Source organism: Cavia porcellus, unplaced genomic scaffold (genome assembly GCF_034190915.1).
Source record: "Cavia porcellus strain 051 isolate PalLab524CR breed Dunkin Hartley unplaced genomic scaffold, mCavPor4.1 scaffold_26, whole genome shotgun sequence".
In the NCBI taxonomy this organism is placed as follows: domain Eukaryota; kingdom Metazoa; phylum Chordata; class Mammalia; order Rodentia; family Caviidae; genus Cavia; species Cavia porcellus.
In genome coordinates, this window is record NW_026947509.1 from 41,046,668 (window position 1) to 41,068,495 (window position 21,828).

At 41.2% G+C, this 21,828-nt stretch overlaps 2 protein-coding genes across 8 annotated transcripts in view; one reads left to right on the forward strand and one right to left on the reverse strand.

Moving 5' to 3' along the window:
- The window catches only part of Kiaa2012 (KIAA2012 ortholog), a 120,275-nt gene extending 102,141 nt beyond the window's left edge, over positions 1–18,134 (forward strand). For 4 of the 6 annotated variants that reach the window (XR_010043490.1, XM_013157569.3, XM_023567002.2 and 1 more), the window contains one exon: positions 1,098–1,255. Coding sequence is in view for 5 of the 6 variants with exons in the window: in XM_013157569.3 (XP_013013023.1) it covers positions 1,098–1,236 (139 nt within the window). In the remaining variant the exon portion in view is untranslated. Of the gene's footprint in view, positions 1–458; positions 576–1,097; positions 1,256–13,135 lie in introns of those variants that run through there. The other 2 variants (XM_023567003.2, XM_023566999.2) reach the window with 2 other exon arrangements.
- Positions 4,013–21,828, reverse strand: part of Sumo1 (small ubiquitin like modifier 1) — a 29,274-nt gene continuing 11,458 nt past the window's right edge. The window contains exons 2-5 of one of the 2 annotated variants that reach the window (XM_003474628.5): positions 20,832–20,906; positions 13,804–13,881; positions 8,841–8,912; positions 4,013–4,801 (exon numbers count right to left, since the gene is read on the reverse strand). In XM_003474628.5, coding sequence (XP_003474676.1) covers positions 4,733–4,801; positions 8,841–8,912; positions 13,804–13,881; positions 20,832–20,906 — 294 coding nt within the window. In that variant the 3' untranslated portion in view covers positions 4,013–4,732. The remainder of the gene's footprint in view (positions 4,802–8,840; positions 8,913–13,803; positions 13,882–20,831; positions 20,907–21,828) is intronic. The other variant, XM_063237259.1, reaches the window with a different exon arrangement.

The following is a 21,828-nucleotide window of genomic DNA, read 5'->3' on the forward strand; positions in this document are numbered from 1 at the left end:
AGCTGGAGGCTAGAGACCACTCATCCCAATCCTCTGGTTTACCACAGGTGAGAAGGTGCAGGGCTGAGAGACTTGTCTCACGTGCATGAGGCCCTGGGTCCATCTTCAGGCAGGAGACAGAGAGACAGGAAACAACCGCCCCCGCCCACCCCTCCACCCCCCTGCAAAGCGAAAAGGATGTTGGTCAGGGCTGATCTGGTGGAGAGGGGCATGCCAGGACCCAATCTCAGACTCTCACTCTGAACCTGTGGCCTTCCTTGGTATCTGTCTGTGGACAGGATGTCATAAGTAGTGTGGTTTCAACACTCTATAAGTACGTCCGCTGTAGTTGCTGTAAGTTTCCCGTCTTAGTGAGGGCAAGCAGTCATCCCTGCCTAGATTAAAACACTGACGAGTGGCAGCACAACCTGGAAACACTGCTCCTGTCCAGCCTCAACAAGACACTTCTCCCCTTGAAGTATTTCACAGTTGAAGCTCAACCCTCGAACAACCTGTCCTAAGGGTTTTTCACAAACCTCCAGCTGCTCCTCTTCTGAGTCTTCTTCTACTATCTGAATTACAAAATGCATCAGCAGGTAAATCACTTCAAAACTGTGGATTCCATGCACTATAGCAGCGGGGTTGGGGTCACGACTAGAATGAGACTAAAACAAGTTATGTGAACCCGTCTCCCCCAGAAAGCTGACAGGAATAGGAGGGGAAATAGGAATTTTGTAAGACTAGTCCACGTGGCTAAAGGCGTGGGGATAAAGGCTTAGGCCTCAAATCCAGCTGGTGCCATCCATCTTCACTGGTGACCCCAGCCCAGCAACCTAACTACGCTAGGCTTTCCTCATCCCCAGAGCATCGGTGCCCCAGCGGCAGTCCAGGTCTAAGAACTGAACAAACCACTCCTTTCCTTTTATTCTGCCAGACTCATGATGCCCTACACATCAGGGGTAAGGTTAACAAGTGAACAAAGCAGGATCATCCACTGCATCCCAAGATCAGTGGCCCCATGTCTAACTGATAATCATTCAAGCCCGAAGCCCTACCACCTCACAAGCACCATTTCTGGATGGCTCAGTCCCTAAACCAGGGTATGGTTGTTTTCCCAGGCACAAAGCTGCTGTGGAGAATCATCTTGGTTTCTGTCAAGAACTCAATAAGGAAGCCCAGGGTCTGCAGTGGACACAGAACATTTCCAGACCGTGGGTTTATTCTTATTTCCAGTTCCTACAAACGCCCAGGCCATGACGCCAGAAGGATGCGAAAAGTAAGTTAAGAGTGATGACAGAAATTCCCTTTCATAATGGTATCCCTGAGCCCAGCTGGTCTGGTGCCATCTGGTTCACATCGAGCCATACCTAAGGTTTTCTCTACTCTGGAACAGATGTGCCCCTCCACATCTGTTCAACCCAATCGAATACCTCACCTACTTAAATCCTTCATGTCCTCTAAAACCACATAAATTCAGAAACTCTGGAACCTAAAGCAGCACACAATTACATAATTTCAGCCTGAAACACTAACAGTCTTAGGATACTCAATGTATTTCATTTCAGTGTGTTTGAAAGAGTGGCAGGCAAATGGAAATTCTCTAATGCAAATAATTCTGCATTGGCCAAGAGAAGGGAATTCGTATTTTCATAGACAAATCCCTAAAGGCTGGGCACACCTGTAACTGCAGCACCTGGGAGACTGACGCAGGTGGATACCAAGTCTAGGCCAGCCTGGGCTACTTAATGAGACCCTGTCACACACACACACACACACCAGACTGAGCTGTTTAATCACACACACACACACACACACACACACACACACACACACACACACACGGTCCCTTTATAAGGCAAAACCATGGCCATTTCATCCCGAGACTCTAAAATTAAATGTCTGTTTAGGAAAAGGTGTTTTTTAACTAGTTGATAATTTGTGCAAGGCAATCTCACGTCCTCACAGTGCAGATCTGGACAGTACTGAGTGAGGCAGCCGTCAGCACATGCAGCAGTGTAATAAAATGGTCCCACATGAGGCAGCAGACACATAAAAATTTCCACCATCAGAAACTTCCACTAATGCTTTCAAAGCCTGGAAATAAGAGACTTCGAGATTTTGCTAACTGTGCCTTAATAAACCCACCAACAGAACTTTTTAAAAATCACAGACACAATTGTTAAGTCCTGATTAGATGACCTTAGCGTCATTAATCGTTTGTCGTTTTTGTTTTTGAGGTAGTCTTATTGTGTAGTTCAGGCTGGCCTTAAACTCAATGCAAGTCTCCTGCCTCAGCCTCCTGAATGCTAGGCATTAATGTCTTTATAATGTTGAATAAAACGCTTGTAGGGCCAGAGGTTTTAGCTTGACCCAGCACAAGCGCTAGCTTGGCAAGCATGAGGTCCTGAGTTCGACCTCCAGTACAAAAAATAAATAAATAAATAAATCCTTTGTAACAAAAGTGCTACAGAATGATCATTAGAGGCAGAGAAGCAGCAAGATGTATAGGTGTTGAACTGAACATCACCTGAACCTACATTTTCCCACAGATTTCCATTGGCCTATTCTGTGCTCCATTGTCCATGATGAAAAAATGTTTACCTGTAATTCTCTCCAGTTCCTCATTAATGCTCATGCTTAAATTAGATGCTTAATTCCTTGTTTTATATAAAATGTAAAACAGCCAACACTGGATTTCTCAGTGAATTTCAATGTCATTTGGATTTTCCTCAAGCTTCTCGGTCCTATAACGTTCATTCATTCATTCAGTTAACTCGAAGTACTTAATAAGAACATCTCAGTCACGAAGAACACTATGAACCCTCAAGGGAAATGTCCCTGAAAGGTAAATGGCCAGCCCTGATTGCCCCCAGCTTTCAGTTAGGGTGCTGCAGTCAAGCACTGGACAGAATGTTCCCATGGCCCCTGAGTGAGAGTGAATGAATGACTGCTCCATGTTTTTGCTGTAAGCACCCATCTTACCAGCACTCTGACACAACATACATATTCCAGATGGAGCTGGCCTTGCACACTTAATGATTCTCCATTCTCAGGCATCCACCACCTCACCCAACCAGATGAGCACATTTTTATGCTAGCTATAGCAGAAAGCAGTGCAGTTAGAAAATTCCAATACGCTAAAAATAAGAAAACTACTTCAGTAGCTATGTTCCACCACCCAAATGCTGAGAGTTTAGAAATTCAAAATTACCAACATTCTCTGTTCATGAACACTGGACAGCTCCACAGGCAGGGTGCTCTTGAACTTAATACTGGTACAGGTAAGACCCATGAGGACTTCACAAAGCTGGACCTGATGCCATCACAGGTGCACACACTAGTGCCTGGTGCGGCTGAGACCCAGGCTCCAGCCCCCGTCCTGAAGAAGAAACTAAGAGTCCTGACTTATACCTACAACTTGCAATCCTGTTTGGTAAGCCAGTGACCTGTGAACACACCTAAGGCAGGTTTTCTTCGCTGTTCTCAAGCAGTCAGAAGACACTACTCAGGCAGCATCAAACTCACATACGCACAGGTTTGCTGGACTCCAGACTCACGACAGAATCAAGTAAAAAAAAAAAACCCTGAGGGCCAGGGATTTACCTCAGTGGCAGAGACGCTTGCCTGGAAATTCCAAGGTTATGAGTTCAATTCCCAGTACAAAAAAAAACCAAAATCCTCTTAAAGGAACAAAGTAATCTGGTATTTTTTAATCATACACAATGTTTAAAGATTATAATGAGAAAATATAAATCAAATATACCAAACTTAAATACTCTGTAAATTGGTTTTGATTTTGTTTTTCTGAGACAAGTCTCACTATGTAGTTGAGGTTGGCCTTGGACTACTTCTGGCTGGCCTCAAACTCCCAGCAATCCTCCTGTTTTCTCAGTGCAGGAATTACATGCGTGTGCCACACCTGGCCACTATACAGTACTGAAGATATACCATGTCCAAATAATTTCCAGTATCACACTAGAAAACCTTGTTTTAGGCATTTTTCTTCTTCCTATACAATGAAAATAAACATTAATACAGTTTTTACAAATATTGTTTATTTTAATGAAGCTGGTACACACAATGTCCATTTAAAACCCATATCCCAGGCCAAAAGGTACAAACAAACTCAAAAAGAGCAGTGTTCTTGGTGTATACACATCTGCATGAGTAATTTTATTAATTTTGAATGAAAATTAACTTTTCTGGGATCTTCTGACAAGATTTCTTTTAAATTATAAGCCTGTTTTCTCTCCAGCGGAGCCACCCTTGGAGCTGGTCACCTCTCCCATAGCTGTCATGTGGACGCCAAAGCTTGTTGTCCTCTTCTTTTGGTCCAGACCCTCAGATATGAAGCTCCAAGTTAGGAAAGGTCACTTTTCCACAGTTTGGTTCTCTGAAAAACTTCCACCTCCCATTGCAAGTCCTAGTCCAGGAGTGAAGCTATCACAAGCTCGAATCTCAGGGCTGACCGGAAAGCCAAGGGGATAGCACGGCCGGCCTTGTGATTGCGGCCTGCGGCTTGAACACAACTCAGAAAGAAGACAATGTGAAGGAATCTGAGGTCTGATCACCAAAAATCAGCACGATGAAAACAAACAGTGATGAGTCAGGAGCACTAGAATGCAGATTACCAGATGTTGTAAAGAGATGGGGTGCCGGTTTCATTTCCATTTTGAACACCACATTACAAAAGAACTATTTTTTAAAAATAAAAAAGAATTGAGGGAAAAGAAAAAAAAAATAAAAAGAATATCTAAAACGTCGAATGCCCCCCCGTTTGTTCCTGATAAACTTCAATCACGTCTTCTTCCTCCATGCCCAACTGCAAGAAAGAAGAATGTATTAGTAGCCGAACAAAAACCACTATTTTATTTTATTTTATTTTTTTGTCTTTTTCCTTTTTATCGGTACCAGAGATCGAACTCATGACTGCCTGCTTTCAAGGCAGGCGCTTATGCCGCTGAGCTAAATCCCCACTCCCCAAAAACCACTATTTTAAACTAGCTGCAACTATGACAGAATTTCTTTTTTTTTTTCCTGGTACCGTGGATCGAACTCATGATCTCGCACTTCCTAGGTGGGTGCTTGTACCACTAAGCTAAATCCCCCGACCCAACAGAAATATTTAAAGTGAAAAAAAGAAAAGAAAAGAAAAAAAAAACAGAAGAGGGCTAGGGATTTAGCTCAGCGGCATAAGCACCTGCCTTGCAAACAGGTGGTCGTGAGTTCGATCCCCGGTACTGATAAAAAGATTAAAAAAACAAAAGAGACCTACAATGAACCACACTGCCCCACAGCTGAGGACTCTCTGTACTTTTGCTGTTGTGGGAAGAACATACTGTGGCACAGTGGCCCCAGAGCCATCACGGCCATACAGAGGGCATGCTCCCAGGTCTGCCCAATCTTTTCTTACTTTACGAGCAACTTTCCCTGCAGGTTTATGCTGCACGCAAAATGAAGTCTACTGAGTTTTGGCACAGCAGGGGTTCGAACCCAGAGTGTCCCACTCAGTGGACAAGTGCTAACACCGAGCCACAACCTAACCCTGACCCACTTTGGTTTTCTTTATGTGCTTTATGTGTAACTGAAATCACTCTGAAAATTTTTTTCCTGATGACAGTGGTGGCTTTTGAGAAGCAGGAATTCTCTCCAAGTATTCAAGGTATATTTAATTTCCATTTTACACACACAAGCAGTTTGATGTACTCAGCATTCTTTACTTAGAAAAGAAAAAGAAAGTGCATACAGGGGCTTGGCGACATAAACACCAGTCCAACTCTGAGTGAAGTTCCCAAAAGGCTGGCCCTTCACTTTGCTCCAGCAATGGACAAGGTGGAAACAAAAAGAGGCACTGTTTCCAGGGAAAGCTGTAACACATCTCAAAAACAATGGAAAAATAAAAGGAAAATCAAGTTTTCTTCTTCTATAGTTGACATCTTTGTGGAGAACTATAAAATACAAAAATTTTTTTTTTGTTTTGACACAAGGTTACATTCTGTAACCTAGGTTGGCCTTGAAGTGTTCCTCCAGCCTTAGCCTCCCAAGTACTGGGATCACAGCTGTGGCCCACCACACCCAACAAAATTTATTAAGAAATCTAAAACTGACAGACTTTTATGAATTTATGATTTTAAAGTAATCATCAGACTGCCTCTAATATTGAGGCAATCTTGGTTGCAATACATACATGTATTAAAATAATCTCTTAACTGTATATACAACATGATGCATGTTAGAAGGAATAAAATTCCAATATCGTGGGGCTGGGGATTTAGCTCAGCGGCATAAGCACCTGCCTTGCAAGTGTGTGGTCGTGAGTTTGATCCCCAGTACTGACCAAAAAAAAAAAAAAAAAGACAAAAAAATACAATTCCAACATTGTAAGGAATTTTCCAATCATGAAGGCAGCGTGTCCTTATGCTACAGAGAAGATGACATCATAAGCTGCAGGAAGTCTATCAACAGAGGTGCACAAATGCCATTCTAAGTCCCCAGAGCTTGTGTGGGCGGAGGTGGGACCTGTGGAAAGCCCTGGACCAGACAGCTTTGGCGCTGACTTGCTAGCTAGGGTATGACCCGAAGCATGCATCTCCCTCTACTCTGGCTCTACTTCCTGTCTGCCGTGGGGTGAGCAGATAACCTGTCAGGCTAGAGCCAGGACTAAGGATTGAAACATGAGTCAAAAAAGCGCTCCTTCTTTCAGTTCCATGCTGTCCCAGCAATGAAGATATGACAAAGACATCACCTAAATACCAACTCTCCCCTTGTCCCCATGGACCCTACTGGTCCGCAATGCCCCCCAAAACAAAAACCTCTTCATTACGCAGAGGAGAGCCACAGTCATGCAGTGGGCATCTACTATGTGCTAGAGATCACGCTAAGTCAGGACGAGAAAAGGACAAGATGAGCCTTCAGTGCCAGGAAATGAAGTACTGAGAAGGTGGTGGTGGGCCACAAAGTAGACTGTTTCATGAGAAAGGATAGCCACATAGTTGCAAAATGTTTGCAAAATTTCATAATCGCAACACAAAAAGTAGTTACAGACAAAAAAAAGCACAGATGAAGTGATCAACATTCAGATCACCCCACAAGGGCCCCGTGCATTGCAGACACTGTGTCCAGGGTGTTCCAGAGGCACGGCAGCCAAAAGCACTCCTGAGTCCCATTGTGAGCAGACAGACCAGCAAAGGATTTTTCAGAAAATAATTAGTCTGTAGTCTTCAAAAATGTCAATGTATCCTGAACAACTACTTTAAAGATAACAACATGTCGTTTATTAACTACTGTTATTCTATTATTGTTTTTGTTTTTGTTTTGTTTTGTTTTTTGGTGGTACTGGGGATTGAACTCAGGACCTCACATTTGCCAGGCAGGCACTAATGCCGCTGAGCTAAATCCCCAGCCCTATTCTATTAAAAAATTTATACTAAAAAAAATTTTTTTTTGTTTTACTTTTTCTATGAATTAAAAAAAAGTCAGTGGGGCTGGGGGTTTAGCTCAGCAGCATAAGCGCCTGCCTTGCAAGCAAGCAGTCGTCAGTTCGATCCCCGGTACCGATAAAAAGGAAAAAAGACCAAAAAAAAAAAAAAAAAAAAAAAAGTCAGTGTGTAAGCCAGGCATGGTGGTATATGCCCATAACCCAGCACTTCAAAGGCTGAGGCAGAAGGATCTCCAGAAGTTTGAGGCAAACCTGGACTATTTAGCAAGAACGTGTCTCAAAAAAAAGTATAAAAGTCAAACAAAGGGGAAAAAAAAAAAAAGAGGAACTGTTCCAAATTCAAAATGATGAAAAGGACAACCTAAGGCTGGACATGGTGGTACACATCAGTAATCTCAGCACTCAAGAGTCTGAGGCAGGAGGATCACTGTTGTGTTCAAGGCCAGCTTGGGCTACACAGTAAGTTCAAAGTCATCCTGGACTAGTGAGATCCTATCTCACAGAGACATAATTGGGATAAAATGTCAAAACTAGGTTATAGATTAAAAGTGTTCTAATAGTGTTAAATTCCCTGTGATTAACAGTAGACTGTGGCTAATAAAATAATGTATTTTTTTAAAAAAGAAATACCTACTAAGCCAGGCATGATGGCAAGAACCTATAATTCAGCACTCTGGGAGCCTGCCCAATCAAGGGGTTTATCCAGACCCTGCGTCAAAAGTAAAAAGATGAGGTGGGAGAGGCTGTGGCTGTAGCTTAGTATGAAGGCCCTCCTAGATTTAATCCTTAGTGCTCCAAAAAACCAAAGAAGCAAAAACACTATACAGTGAGGAACACATGGTCGTATTGTATACAACCCATTCCACATGGTTTGGGGACAGGAGAAACAAGCCCAACACATGTACACAAACAGCTACAAGAGAGAAATGTAACAAGATGGTAAAAACAAATGAATATACGAAGTGAGATGGGAATTTTCTGTACTATTCTTGTAACTTTTCTGTCAATTGAAAAGTATTATGAAATAAACACAAAAATAGAGCAATGTCAAAAAAAATTGTCTGCCAGGCGTGGTTGGTGCACACCTATAACACTAGCACTCGGGAGGCTGAGGCAAGAGAACTGCTGTAAGATTAAGGCCAGCCTGAGCTACATAGTGGGTCCCTGTCTCCACCCCTAAAAAAAGAGAAAGATGGCATCTGGGACTACTAAAATTATAGTCAGTCCATTTCTACTTCCCTTCTTATTGACACTTTTGCATGCAACATACTGAAAGTTCAACCCAAACAGTTCTTTTTTCTGACAAATGATATAGCACATCAGAAGATATACCAGAAAAGGACAGTTTCATACCTTTGTATCATGAACCAAATTACTGAAGGGAAAATTTTATATAATTGATTCAAAAAGAAATTATGCTTACCTCTTTTGGAGTATGATTATCAGCAATCCTCTGACCTTCAAAGAGAAACCTGAGTGAATTCATTGGAACACCCTAAAAAAGGTTGAAAAAAAATGTAAGTGTGTATATATATATATGTTTATGTGTATGTTTAGAAACAGAGAGAAAAGGACAATGTACATACAAATCTTAGAAGACACAATAAGAACCCTGATACTCAGAAAAAGCAAGCCTTAACAGATACCCAGATCATAACCCTAGACAACAAGTTCTATCCTAATTACCATGGATTGAGTACCAACTATTTACCAAGCTGTTCACTATTTATCAAAACACTTACCACATAAATTACACACACAATTATAAATGTTCTTTGCAAATGACTCAAGCACTATCAATTTCTTACTTTACTATGAAGGAACCTAAGACTTACAGAGCCCTTACAGAGGCCACACAGCAAAGAATGCTAAGCCAAACTGTTTCCAACCCTGTGCTTCTCATCAACGATTCATTCATACTTCCTAGCATGAAACAAAATCGAAAGACACTGGGAACATCTCCACTAGCATCTGCGTACACAAGCAAAAGTGACTTTAGCTGGGCATGCATTAATACCAGCACTTAGGAGACTGAGGCAAGTTCAAGGCCAGCCTGGGCTACACAGAGAGCTCATGAACAGCCTGAATGAAAGCCAGCAAGACCCTGGCTTTATTTTTATTTTTTAGGTACCAGGGATCGAACTCACCACCTTTCGCTTGCCAGGTAGGCACTTATGCCACTGAGCTAAATCCCTGGTCCAAGACCCTGGCTTTAATAGAAAAACAAATTAATTAAAATTGAAAAATATAAAAGGACTGGGAATAGTTCAGTGCAAAGGCACTGGGTTCAAACTCCAGTACTGCAAAGCCCAGAGGAAGCAAAAAAGAAGGAAGGCAGAAAAGAAAATTTTTTGTCTTTTTCCTTTTTATTGGTACCGGGGATCGAACTCACGACTGCCTGCTTGCAACGCAGGTGCTTATGCCGCTGAGCTAAATCCCCAGCCCCCAGAAAAGAAAGTTTTGAAAAGGGATATAGCTCAGCAGCATAAATGCCTGCCTGGCAAGCACAAGGTCATGAGTTCAAACCCTAGTACCAAAAAAAAAAGAGAAAGTTTTGCTCAATACCTAATTAAATTAAGATTTTACTGTGTATGTTTAAATACTGTTCCAAAACATTAAAAAAATCAGGGCTGGGGATTTAGCTCAGCAGCAGAAGCTGCTGTTTGATAAGCGCCAGGTCAAGTTTGATACCCAGTACCAAAGAAAAAGAAATTAAAACTATTTCTCAATATATATTATTACATAAGTATGTAAGATCATGAAAACTTACCCTTCATCTGATTTAAATTGTTTCCAAAGTTATATTACATAATAAACTGTCTAACAAAGGTAGAATGTTCTCTGTGGGATTTTTTTAAAAAGCAATGTAATCTAAAAACAACTCTGTAATTCAGTAGAAGATAAATAGCAGCAACATATGCAACAACATAACAGGGCTCTGGGGTTCATAGAAGACTACGTGTCTGCCTAGCAGGCACAGAGCTCTGGGGTCAATCCCCAGCATTAAGGGGAAAAATGTTTTAATAAAAACCAATCTATAAAATAAAAATGGTGGGCCAGGGATGTAGCTCAGCAGCATAAGTGCTTACCTGGCAAGTGCAAGGTCCTGATTCGAGTCCCAGTACCAAAAAGTTACATACATATATACATACTAAATAAATAAATAAGATAAACGATTAAACCAATATTTCGTTTATACTTTTACGGTTTCTCATTGGAAGTGTTTGCAAGATCACATAAATTAAATTTTGATTTCTTGTTTGATCCCTATCATTAAATGTCAAAGCCTTTCTGAAGTATAAAAATTTTGCTTACAAATAAATAAATAGGTGAAAAAATGTTCAATATCACTGGTCATTCAAAAGATGCAAATTAAAACAACACTGAGATTCCACCTCATCAGAAAAAATGGCTAGTATCAAGAAATCACAGGGCGTGGCAGCTCACACCTGTAATCCCAGCACTCGGGAAGCTGGGGCAGGACAGATGCTAAGGCAGGAGGATCACTGAGAGTTCAAGACCAGTCTAAGCTACAAAATGAGCTCAAGACCAGCCTGAACTGCATAGTGAGACCCTGTATCCAAAAAAAAGAAATCGAGCAATGATAAATGCTGAAGGGGCTGTGGGGAAAAAGGAACCCTTCTCCACCGTTGGTGAGAGTGCAGACTGATACAACCACTGTGGAAATCAGTGTGGAGATTCCTCAGAGAACAAAGATTAGACGTTTTATTAAACCCAGTTATTCCCCTTCTGGGTATCTTCTCAAAAGAATTAAAAACATCATACCATAGTGGTATCTGTGTACCCATGATTATAGCAGCACAATTTGGAATAACTAGATCTTGGAAACAACCTAAATGCCATTCAACTAAGGGATGAATAAAAAAGATGTGTCATCTTTACACAATGGAGTACTACTCAGCCATAAAGAAGGATACCAGGGGCTGGAAGTTTAGCTCAGCGGCTTAAGCGCCTGCCTTGGAAGTAGGCAGTCCTGAGTTCGATCCCCAGTACCGATAAATCAATCCCCGGTACCGATAAAAAGGAAAAAGGAAAAAGGAAAAAAAAAAAAAAAAAGGAAGATAAACTGGAGCCTTTTAGACCTAAATGGATATAACCTGAGACCATACTCTTAAGTGATATGAAACAAATATGTGTAAACACTGTATTGTCTCACTAGTGAGAAACTGAAAGAAACAACATATGTATATGTGTATGTGTTAAAAATAGTCAACATACTTAAAGGGAAAGTTTTGCACTGATACTGTTTGGGCCTCTGAATGCACATGTCTTGTGCTCTGGGTGACTGATCTGGCCATGCCAATGTGTAATGTATGTACTACTGCTGCCCTGATTGACATGTTTTGAAATTTTTTTCTCTTTGAAATAAAATATATTTGAGAAAAAATCAATTTTTCTAAAGACTGTAAACTCCTGCACATGGCACGGTATCCTATAATCCCTATACTGTGGGAGGCTGAGGCAGGTAAATTATAAATTGCAGCCCATCCTGGGCAACACAGAGAGGATCGTGTCTTAAAAAAGGCTGCAGAGGATTTAGCTCAGCGGCATAAGCACCTGCCTTACAAGCACAGAGTCCTGAGTTCGGCCCCCAGCAGCAATAAATAAATAAATAAACGCTGGGGATACTGTACAGCACAAAGGACCTGGGTTCAATCCCCTGTATCACAAAAGATGAAGAAGAGGAGGAGGAGGCAGGTATTTAATCTTTACAAAAAGATTTAAAAAAGAAAACTGAAGTCCATACAATGCCTCCCTACATTAATTTCATGTAATTTAATTCTTCAACATTTTTCTTTCCTTCATGTTTTTGCAATTCAATTTTAGAAGATATGGATTAAACCTATTTCTTTCCTATTAAGTGTGTTTCACTTAAAACATACTTGAGTTATCTTCTCGATTTCAACTGCATGTACTAAAAAAAAACTGACTGTAATAACAATAGGACACATTTACTGAGCATTTTGGGCCTCATGTTAAAAGCCTTATGTAGGCAGCTTCCTTTTATATTCACAAAGTAAGCACTAAAATTTCTTAGTAACAAGGACAAAAGAACACAAGTTAAGCAACTCACTCCAAATCACAAAGCCAGGTGGCAACAGAGTCAAATACCAATCAGGCAGGCCACTAAGGGATGCCACTATGGTTTGCCTCTAGATGACCCCTCATGTCTCATGAGGTCATGGGAGGCAGGCCTTTTGAAGACAGCTAAGTGTAGTGTTTGCGATTGGTTCATTGTCCAGCACTGGCACTGGCAATGTGAATGCTGCACCTGCCCTGGGGTAGCCTGTAGGGAGCCCTTGAAACTGGAAATTGATCACCTGTAAGGCTAAAAGCAAGACCAGCCCTGAAAACACAGCTCAAAACAAGCCAGGTAAACGAACTGTTCCAGCTCCAAGAAGGCAAGGGGCCCAGGCCAGCCAAGCAAACAGCTGTTAGGCAGCAGAGTTGAAATTGACATCATCCGAGTGTATAAATAAATGGGCTATGGTTGAGCAGCAGCTTTTCTCCCATCGGAAGAGGATTCCCACCTGACACCAGCCTTCCTCTCTTTTCATTTTCTCATCCTCTCACCTTCCTTCCACCAGGAACATCTAGAACTACAGCTGGTTGGTAGAGTAGCTGGCACACAATGTAAGGCAGGGAAGAAGGTGTGCTCTTCCCTTATGCTTGTCCCTTTTTACTCCTCACCTTTAGTACTTGCTGCCACCATGAAGAGCTGCCCCCTGCCTTGGAGCCAGCCGAGTATGGGCTGAAATATCCACAAACTGAGAGCTAAGTGAACCTTTCCTTCTTTCATTTTGAGTGTTGAGTATTTTGTCCCAGGACTGAGAAAAAAGTAACCAAGATAGATGCTAATCCAGGAATCCAGCTCACAACTAGTGTAAGCTATGAGGATTCCGCATTGACAATATATGTATCTTTCTCTTTTAAGGGTTTTTTTGGTACTAGCAATTGAACTCACAACCTCACACTTGCCAGGCAGGCACTGCACCACTGAGCTATATCCCAGTCCTCTACGTGTATCATTTTAAAAGAAAGTTCTCTGATGTTAAAGATATGGAATAAAATTAGCAAAACCCTGTAATACTATGCAGGAAGACTAATGTTAGCACTTAAATTTAACATACAGCTGAACACTCATTTACAACCTTCAGTTACTTTCAAGCTAGTTCCACATCTTATGAATTCAACTTTGAAATGGCCCACAAGAGAGCAAATAGAATTACACAGCATTTAATAAGATCAGAATGCTTTCTCCTTGAGTTTCTAATGGTGAATAATAAAACAGGATCCTCTTTTTACAGATTTCAGATAAGAAAATTTATGGCAAAGCACTGTATTTCATACCAGAAGACACAAACCTGTCTTTGACAGTATGATTCTTTGAGTTTCTTGAGATGTGTTGTCATTTTCACTTTGAAATGAATCTCACTGCTATCCTAAGAAGATAAAAGAAAAACAATTATTCCTCTTTATATAAATATTTACTTTGCTTGAATTAAGTTCTTTATTTTTTTAAGGAGATAAAACAAAACATTAAAATGGAATAAAACAGCAAAAAGAACATTGGATTTCAAAAACAAGACAAAAGGAAATTCCCCACAGTTATATTGCATACTGTTACCCCCTCAACAGATGCTTGGACTACCTGCCCCAGACCTGCAGAGTCGATCAATCAATATGAGCATTAGATTGTTTTCGTACCTCAGTTGCTATCATCCCAGCCTGTGTTCCTCTGAATCAGCCAGTTGCCTAGGCAGGGAAGCCTCTTTTTGACTCCCACCTCGTGTACCGGCTGGCTCACAGGAAGGCATAGATTCACTTCCTGGTTCTCCTCCCAGCCCATAGCTGCCGCTGGCTCACAGGAAGGGCAGGCTAACTTCTTGGTTCTCTTCTCTGCCCTCATGGCTGCTGCTAGCTCACAGGAAGGGCTGACTTCTTGGTTCTCCTCCTGGCACATCAGGGCTGCCACTGGCTCACAGAAAGAGTGGACTGACTTCTTGATTCTCTCCAGGCCCACATGGCTTCCCCTGGCTCACAGGAAGGGCAGGCGATTTCTTGGTACTCCTAACACACATGGTTACCACTGGCTCACGGGAAGGGCAGGCTGATTTCGTGGTTCTCTTCCCCGCCCTGATGGCTGCTGCTGGCTCAAAAAGAATAAGCTGACTTCTTGGTTCTTTTTCAGGCCCATGCTACCACTGGCTCACTGCAATTATTTTTTAGTTGCTCCATAATAATATAAAAGTATAATATAAAACTTAAGAGAATCAAGTAGATTTCTCGATGTTTGCACAATCCAATTCCTATTTTTAATTTACTAATTAATTACATAGTTTATAAACTACCTACTATAAAAATTTGGGAAATAAAAGACAACTGTAGGATTTGTTCATTAAAGAACTTTTTAAGAAGTCTCATTCAAAACTTTAGTGGATGTGTTGAAAACAATCTTGTCATAGCCTGTCTGTGCCATCACAGAGAAGGACCCAGAGTTTGCTCAGTTCGAGAGCCTATAGGCTGAGTCCCTGTAGGAGGACAGCCTCGCACTATATCCAGCAGGGATGTCCACCCCGGCCTCCTTTACTGCTGTCCATATCCCACTGGGTCCCTGTGCCATTAAAAATGGGTTCTGGGCTGGGGATTTAGCTTAGCGTTGTGAGCACCTGCCTGGCAAGCGCAAGATTGTGAGTTCAATCCCTGGTACAAAATAATAATAAATAATAATAATAATAATGGGTTCTGACAGTGAGGAGGCTGTGCAGGGCCGGCATCACAGCTAAGGTTGGGGGCTGGCACCACCTCACTCACTCGAAGGCCCACAGGTGCTAGGCAGACCCCAAGGATCACATGGAAGCACGGGTTGTTGGCTAGAGAACCCCACCTGGAAACAGGCCCCCAAACTAAGTTCTTTGATTACACACATATACTAAAACTAGAAACATAAACTTTATCACTTATATTTTTCTACCAAAATAGTCTTTTTATCATTCTTTTTTTTTTTTTTTGGGGGGGGGGGTTGGGCCCAAACTCACGACCTCACATTTATCAAGCAGGCACTTACGCTGCTGAGCTAAACCCCCAGCTCTTTTTACCATTCTTAACAGGATTTTAAAAACACTTTATTCCCTAGGCATGGTGGCACACATCTGTAATCCCAGCCAAGGCACAAAGATCACTGTAGTTTGACACCAGCCTGAACTACAGAGCTAGGCTGTATCTAAAAAAATAAACAAAAACTGTCTATTCATCCTCAAAACTGCTTTATATCCATTAGAAAAAAAAATTAATAATAAAGGTAATCTGTGGTAGGTGTTAAAATTATCCACATAAGTATGTGTCATGATTTATGTCAGCAGCCCCCAAGCGTCATGCAATTAAGGACTTGACCAAATCTACCATTTGTGATCGGTATGTCTTGCACTCAGATTGGTGTTGTGAGTGCTACACTTGCCTACGTGTGGAGCCAGCATACAATGTAATGATGGGAAGAAGGTGTCTCTCTCTCTTGCCAGTTTGTACCTTGTTGTTTGTAGCAGCCATGAATGGCAGCCCCACCATGCCACCCTACCTTGGAGCCAACTGACTATGGAATGAAACCTCCAAGATCTGTAAGAGATCAACCTTTTTTTCCCTAACTTTGGGCATCAGGTATTTTATCTCAGTGATGAATAAAAAGTAACTAAGACAGAATGTATGTCAAAGAATATATTCCTTTATTACTGTACATTCATTCCACTGTCAAAGCAAAAGATACCATCAAACCTTTGAAAACTAACATACAACAAAAAGTAATCCCAATGACAATCTGCAATGTAAGTGCCACTGCTGCCCTGATTCTCATGTTTTGAATTTTTCTCTTTGAAATGGATTTGAAAATAATAATAACAATAATAATAACAAAGTAACCCCAGCCAAACATGGTGGCACACATGCCTGTAATCCCAGCATCCAGGAAGTTGAGGCAGGAGGATCGATGTGAGTTCGAAACTAGCTTGGGCTATGAAGTAAAGTCAAGACCAGCCCAAATTGCATAGTGAGATCCTGTCTTAAAAAGATGAAAAAACCAAGAAGTAACCCCAGCCAACTGAAGAGCCATTAAGATGATGGAATCTAGACAAGTGGCACATACCACAAAATTCAAGATAAGGTACTTACTCCTCTCACACTGCACTACCCCACAGGATCCCTTTTGTCTCACGAGTACAATGAGTAAACTGAATCAGTCAAACTGATGCGTGGGACAACAGACTTTTCCCTCATCCAGACTGCCAAGCAACCACTGAGAAAAGACTGGCATTAAACACTGCAAAATCTCAGAGATATCCCTTAGGAGCATACTTCACGTCACCAAATATGTAGCATATGTTTCATACTAGGATATCTTTGGAGGGAAGAGATAGAGACAGGGTTTCATTACATAGTTCACACTAGCCTCCAATTCATCATGGAACCCAGGCTATTCTCAAACTCATGGGGATCCTCCTGCCTCAGCTTCAAGTGCTGCAACTTCAGGTGAGTGCCACCACACCTAGCTTAGGTTTTACAACTTCGTTTTCCATAGATAACAGGTAAAATTTCTATCGCATACTTAATATAATACATATTAAAATTATTTTTAGATGAATTCAGATAGTTAACATTAAGCTTTTTTTTTTTCTTTTAAGGCAGGGTCTTTCTATTGGGTTGAGACTGGCCTTGGGCTCATTTTGTAGTACAGTCTAGTCTTGAACTTTGCAAAGATCTGGCTCCCTCAGCCTCCTCAGTGCTGGGATTATAGGAGTGTGCCACCACACCCAGCTTATTTCCCTTCTCTTTAAGAGAAAAAATTTCCTCTTCCTCTTAGGATTAGGTCCTTAAAGGCAAGTTTTGACCATATTTTTTTAAAAAGATGAATAAATTTGATAGTATAAACCACCCATACAGCAAGACACCATAAAGAAAAGTTAACACACATCAGTGTAAATATTTACAATATATGTAACAGACCAGGGAATTCAAAGTAATATAAAGAATCACTACAAACTGATCATTTTTAAAAAGTCATACATAGAGATTACATATAGACACATACAGGATACCAAAACTGACAGCCCGAAAGCCCATGCTATCCATACTCAACTAATTCTTCCTAAGTAACAGTCTGGGGCAAAACACCCAAAGAAAAATTACTCAATATGGACTGGGGATTTAGCTCAGCGGCATAAGTGCCTGCCCAATATGATGAAAGATGTAAATGCAGGAGTTAAACCTGTACAATCCTGCTGGTCCGATGGCAGTGGGTTATCAGAACTTATTAACATTAGTGTCACTAAAGTTGGTATACCACCCCCCCCACTGCTAAATTTGACTGGCTTTAAAAAAATAAATAAATAAAAATAAGTCTGTATAATCCTTTGAGAAAACTATAGGGGTAAAATCTTTGTGACCCTGGGTTAGGCAAAATATTTCTTCTAACTGCAAAATCACAAAGAACAAAAGAAAAAAGTTTGGTTTTTTCCTTCCTTTTGGTCTATTTGAGACAATGTTTCACTGTGCAGCTCAGGCCAGCCTTAAACTCACTTTGTAGCCCAAACTGGCCTCGAACTTGCAATGTTTCTCCTTCCCCAACATCAGTCCCGAATGCTGGGATTACATATGTGAGCCACTATGCCCGCCCTGAAAAACTAAGTTTAATTCATAAAAAGGAAAAGCCATACGTCCCAAGAGACATGACCAGGAAAGTGAAAAGACAAACCCCCCAAAAATTTGCCCATCATATATACACGCCTACCACGCAGAATATATTAAGAACTATTACACAATTAAAAATAGAACTCAATTTAAAAATGGACAAAAGAGCTGCATGTGGTGGGGCAGGCCTATAATCCCAGCACTCTGGAGGGTGAAGGTTAGGATTAGGAATAGGAGGATTATTGCGAGTTTAAGACCAGCCTGGGCTACAAAGTAAGCTTAAGGCCAGTGAACTGTATAGTGAAACCCCTGTTTCAAAAAGAACAACACCCCGGTACCGATAAAAAGCAGAAAGACAAAAAAAAAAAAAAAAAAAAAAAAAAAGAACACCAATAAAAAGCAAAAAGACAAAAAAAAAAAAAAAAAAAGAACAACAAAAAGCAGCAAGAACAAAAGATCTGAATTGTATTTTTCCAAAGAAAATGTACATATGGATAATAAATACATTTTAAAATGCTCAATATCATAGCTGTCAGAAAAACGAAAATCAAAACCACTATGAAACCAGCCATGGTGACACACACGTTAATTCCAGCTGGAGGAATTACTCAGGAGGCTGAAGCAGGAGATCACCACAAGTTCAAGGCCAGCCTGGGTTACACAGTAAGTCCAGGCAAGACTGACTGCACAATGAGGCTCTGTCTCAAAAACAAAACAAAACAAAAACAAAACCACAGGGGCTGGGGATTTAGCTCAGCAGCATAAGTGCCTGCCTTGCTAGCAGGCAGTCATGAGTTCGATCCCTGGTACCCATAAAAATGAAAAACATACACACACACACACATACACACAAAAAACGAAAACCACAATGAGATACCACTTGATACTGCAATGACTGTAATAAAAAAGACAGATTTAAAATGTTGACAAAAAGAATATGGAGAGGGCTGGGGATTTAGCTCAGCAGCTTAAGTGCCTGCCTGGCAAGCACAAGGTCGTGAGTTCGAATCCCTGTATCAAAAAAAGGGAGAAAAAAAGGAAGAAGAATATGGAGAAATTTCCAGTGGGAATGTAAAGGGCTATACAGACTTTAATGAAAATTTTGGCAGTTCCTCAAAAAATTAAACACACAGTCAGAATATTAGACCTAGCAAATCTATTCCCAGGAAGCAAGAAACTTATGTCCACACAAAAGCACACATGAATGTTCACAACATTAGTAGCCACAATAAGGGAACAAAGTAAGTGTCATCAACTGATAAATGAGTAACAAAAATGCCTTCTATCTAGACAATGGAATATTAATCAGCCATGAAAAAGAAATGAGGTGCTACTATATGCTATGATATGGATGAACTTTGAAAACACGCTCATGAAAGAAGCCAGGCACAAAGCCCACATATTCACTTACACACAACATCTGGAATGAGTAATTTACAGAAAAAGCAGAAGAGTGGTTGCCAACAACTAGAGGAACAGTGGGTGGGACGTCTTTCCAGGGTGATCAAGTGTTGTGGAATTAGACAGTGGTGAGGGTTGCCCAGCCTTACAAATATACCAAACCCACTGCATCCTATTTCAAGAGTGTGCATTTGAGCTGAGAGTGGTAGCACACACCAGTAATTTTGGCACCACACAGGCAGAGGTGCGGGACTGCAGGCCAGCCTGTGCTATACAGTAGTGAAGTCCCGGCCAGCCTGAGCTAGATATGAGACCTTGTCTCAAAAAAAAAAAAAAAAAAAGAGAGAGATGGGCATCATGGTACACACCTATAATGCCAGTAGCACTCAGCAGGCCACCTACCGCAAATTCAAGGTCAGCTTTTGCTATACAGTGAATTCAAGGCAAGTCAGAACTACATAGGGAGGCCCTGCATCAAAAACAAAACAAAACAAAAAAAGTACTGCACTGGATGATATTGCTCACTGTCTCTTATTAAAAATTTTTCAACGAAAGGCAGTGACAGAGTGGGAAAAGGATATGAATGCACAACTCTAAACACAGTTGACAAAAATTACATGTTATTAATAGAGAAATGCAAAATAAATATTTTATCTATGATATAAGCACAAAAGTAAAGACTGCCCCTCTTCACGGGTTTCATGAGCTGTGATGGAGGAGACCAACATCGCACTACTGCAGTTCTCCCATACTTGAAAACAGTGTGTGTGATTAAGGAGAAACTAGGAGGACTCACTGATCCAATGATCAGATCCCCTGCCTACCTAGGGTCACATGTCAGAAAGGCTCAGCAAGAAGCCAGGGATGCCTAGGGGACACAGGAGGAGACAGGAGAAGGGGAGAGGAAGGGATCACAGCAGGATGAGGACATGGTCCCACTGCGCTGCAGTGGCCCTGGCATTACAAGGGAATAGTCCCCACCCCTGCCCACAAAATACAAGCAAGAGTAAGGGAGATGAAGGTGCTCTAAAGCCGCCTTGCAGAGTGATTTAAACATCATGTCAGCTACTCTTGCCTCCAAGAGAAGCATGCATAATCGATGTCATTTTTAATTAACCTGCCTTTTTATTTTGTCTTTATCTTTTTTATTGGTACCAGGGATCGAACTCACAACCACACACTGGCAAGGCAGGTGCTTATGCCACTGAGCTTAATCCCCAGCCCTAACCTGCCTTTCTTAAAACATTATTTCCCCTGTGTGCAAGAAATTATCCCCACATTGGAAAAGTAAAAGCAGAGAAATAAGAGCACTCACCTGTCCAATGACTTTGAGTTTAATATATTCCCCTTCCTTCTTATCCCCCAAATCCTCAGTGGAAGGTTTTGCCTCCTGAAAGAAAAGCAAAAGTCAAGCCAGAAGTTCCCATCGGATGCTTCCCCAACAGGTCTTCCACCAGCGCAGGAGGTAATAACAAGAATCAATGATGGGGACCACTTCCAATTAGAAGTTTCTACACAACAAGGGAATAACCAGCAGAGTGAAGAGATATCCTGCAGAAGGCGAGAAACCATGCCAAATAATCTTCCAACAAAGGATGATTATCTAAAATGTATAAAGAACACAAAGACCTAACCAAAAAATCAAATACCTTAATTAGTAAGCAGGCAAATGAGCAGCTACTCTCTAAAAGAACAGGTACAAATGGCCAATGAGTATATGAAAAAACTCAGGCCAGGTGTGGTATAAATGTCTGAAGACCCCAAGTTTAGGGCCAGCTTGGTGGACACAGTGAGTTCAAGGTCAGTATCAAGACCCTGTCTCCAAAAAAAAATTCAAGGGCCTGAGATTTGGCTCAGTGGCACAGCACCTATTTGGCAAGCACAAGATCCTGAGTACCATTCCCAGTACAAAAAAAAAAAAAAAAGAAAAGAAAAGTTCAACATCTCTAGCCATTAGGGATATGCAAATCAAAACTACACTGGGATTCCTTCTTGTGGCTATCATCAAGACCACAACAAACAAAACATGCTGCTAGGGCAAGGAGACAGTGGGGCAGGGCAGAGCCTCCCTACATTGCTGGGGGGTATGAAAATACACAAGTACAGCCACTCGGCAAATCAGTATAGTATAGATTCCTAAAAAACCTAAAAATACAGCTACTGTTTGCTCTAGCCATACCATTTCCTGGCACGAATCCAAAGAAGTTAATATCAGCATGTGACAAGGATACTTGCATTCCCATTTTGTCCAATTCATAATAGCCAAGAAAGGGAACCAGCCTGGGTACCCTCTATAAAAATCAATCAAAATG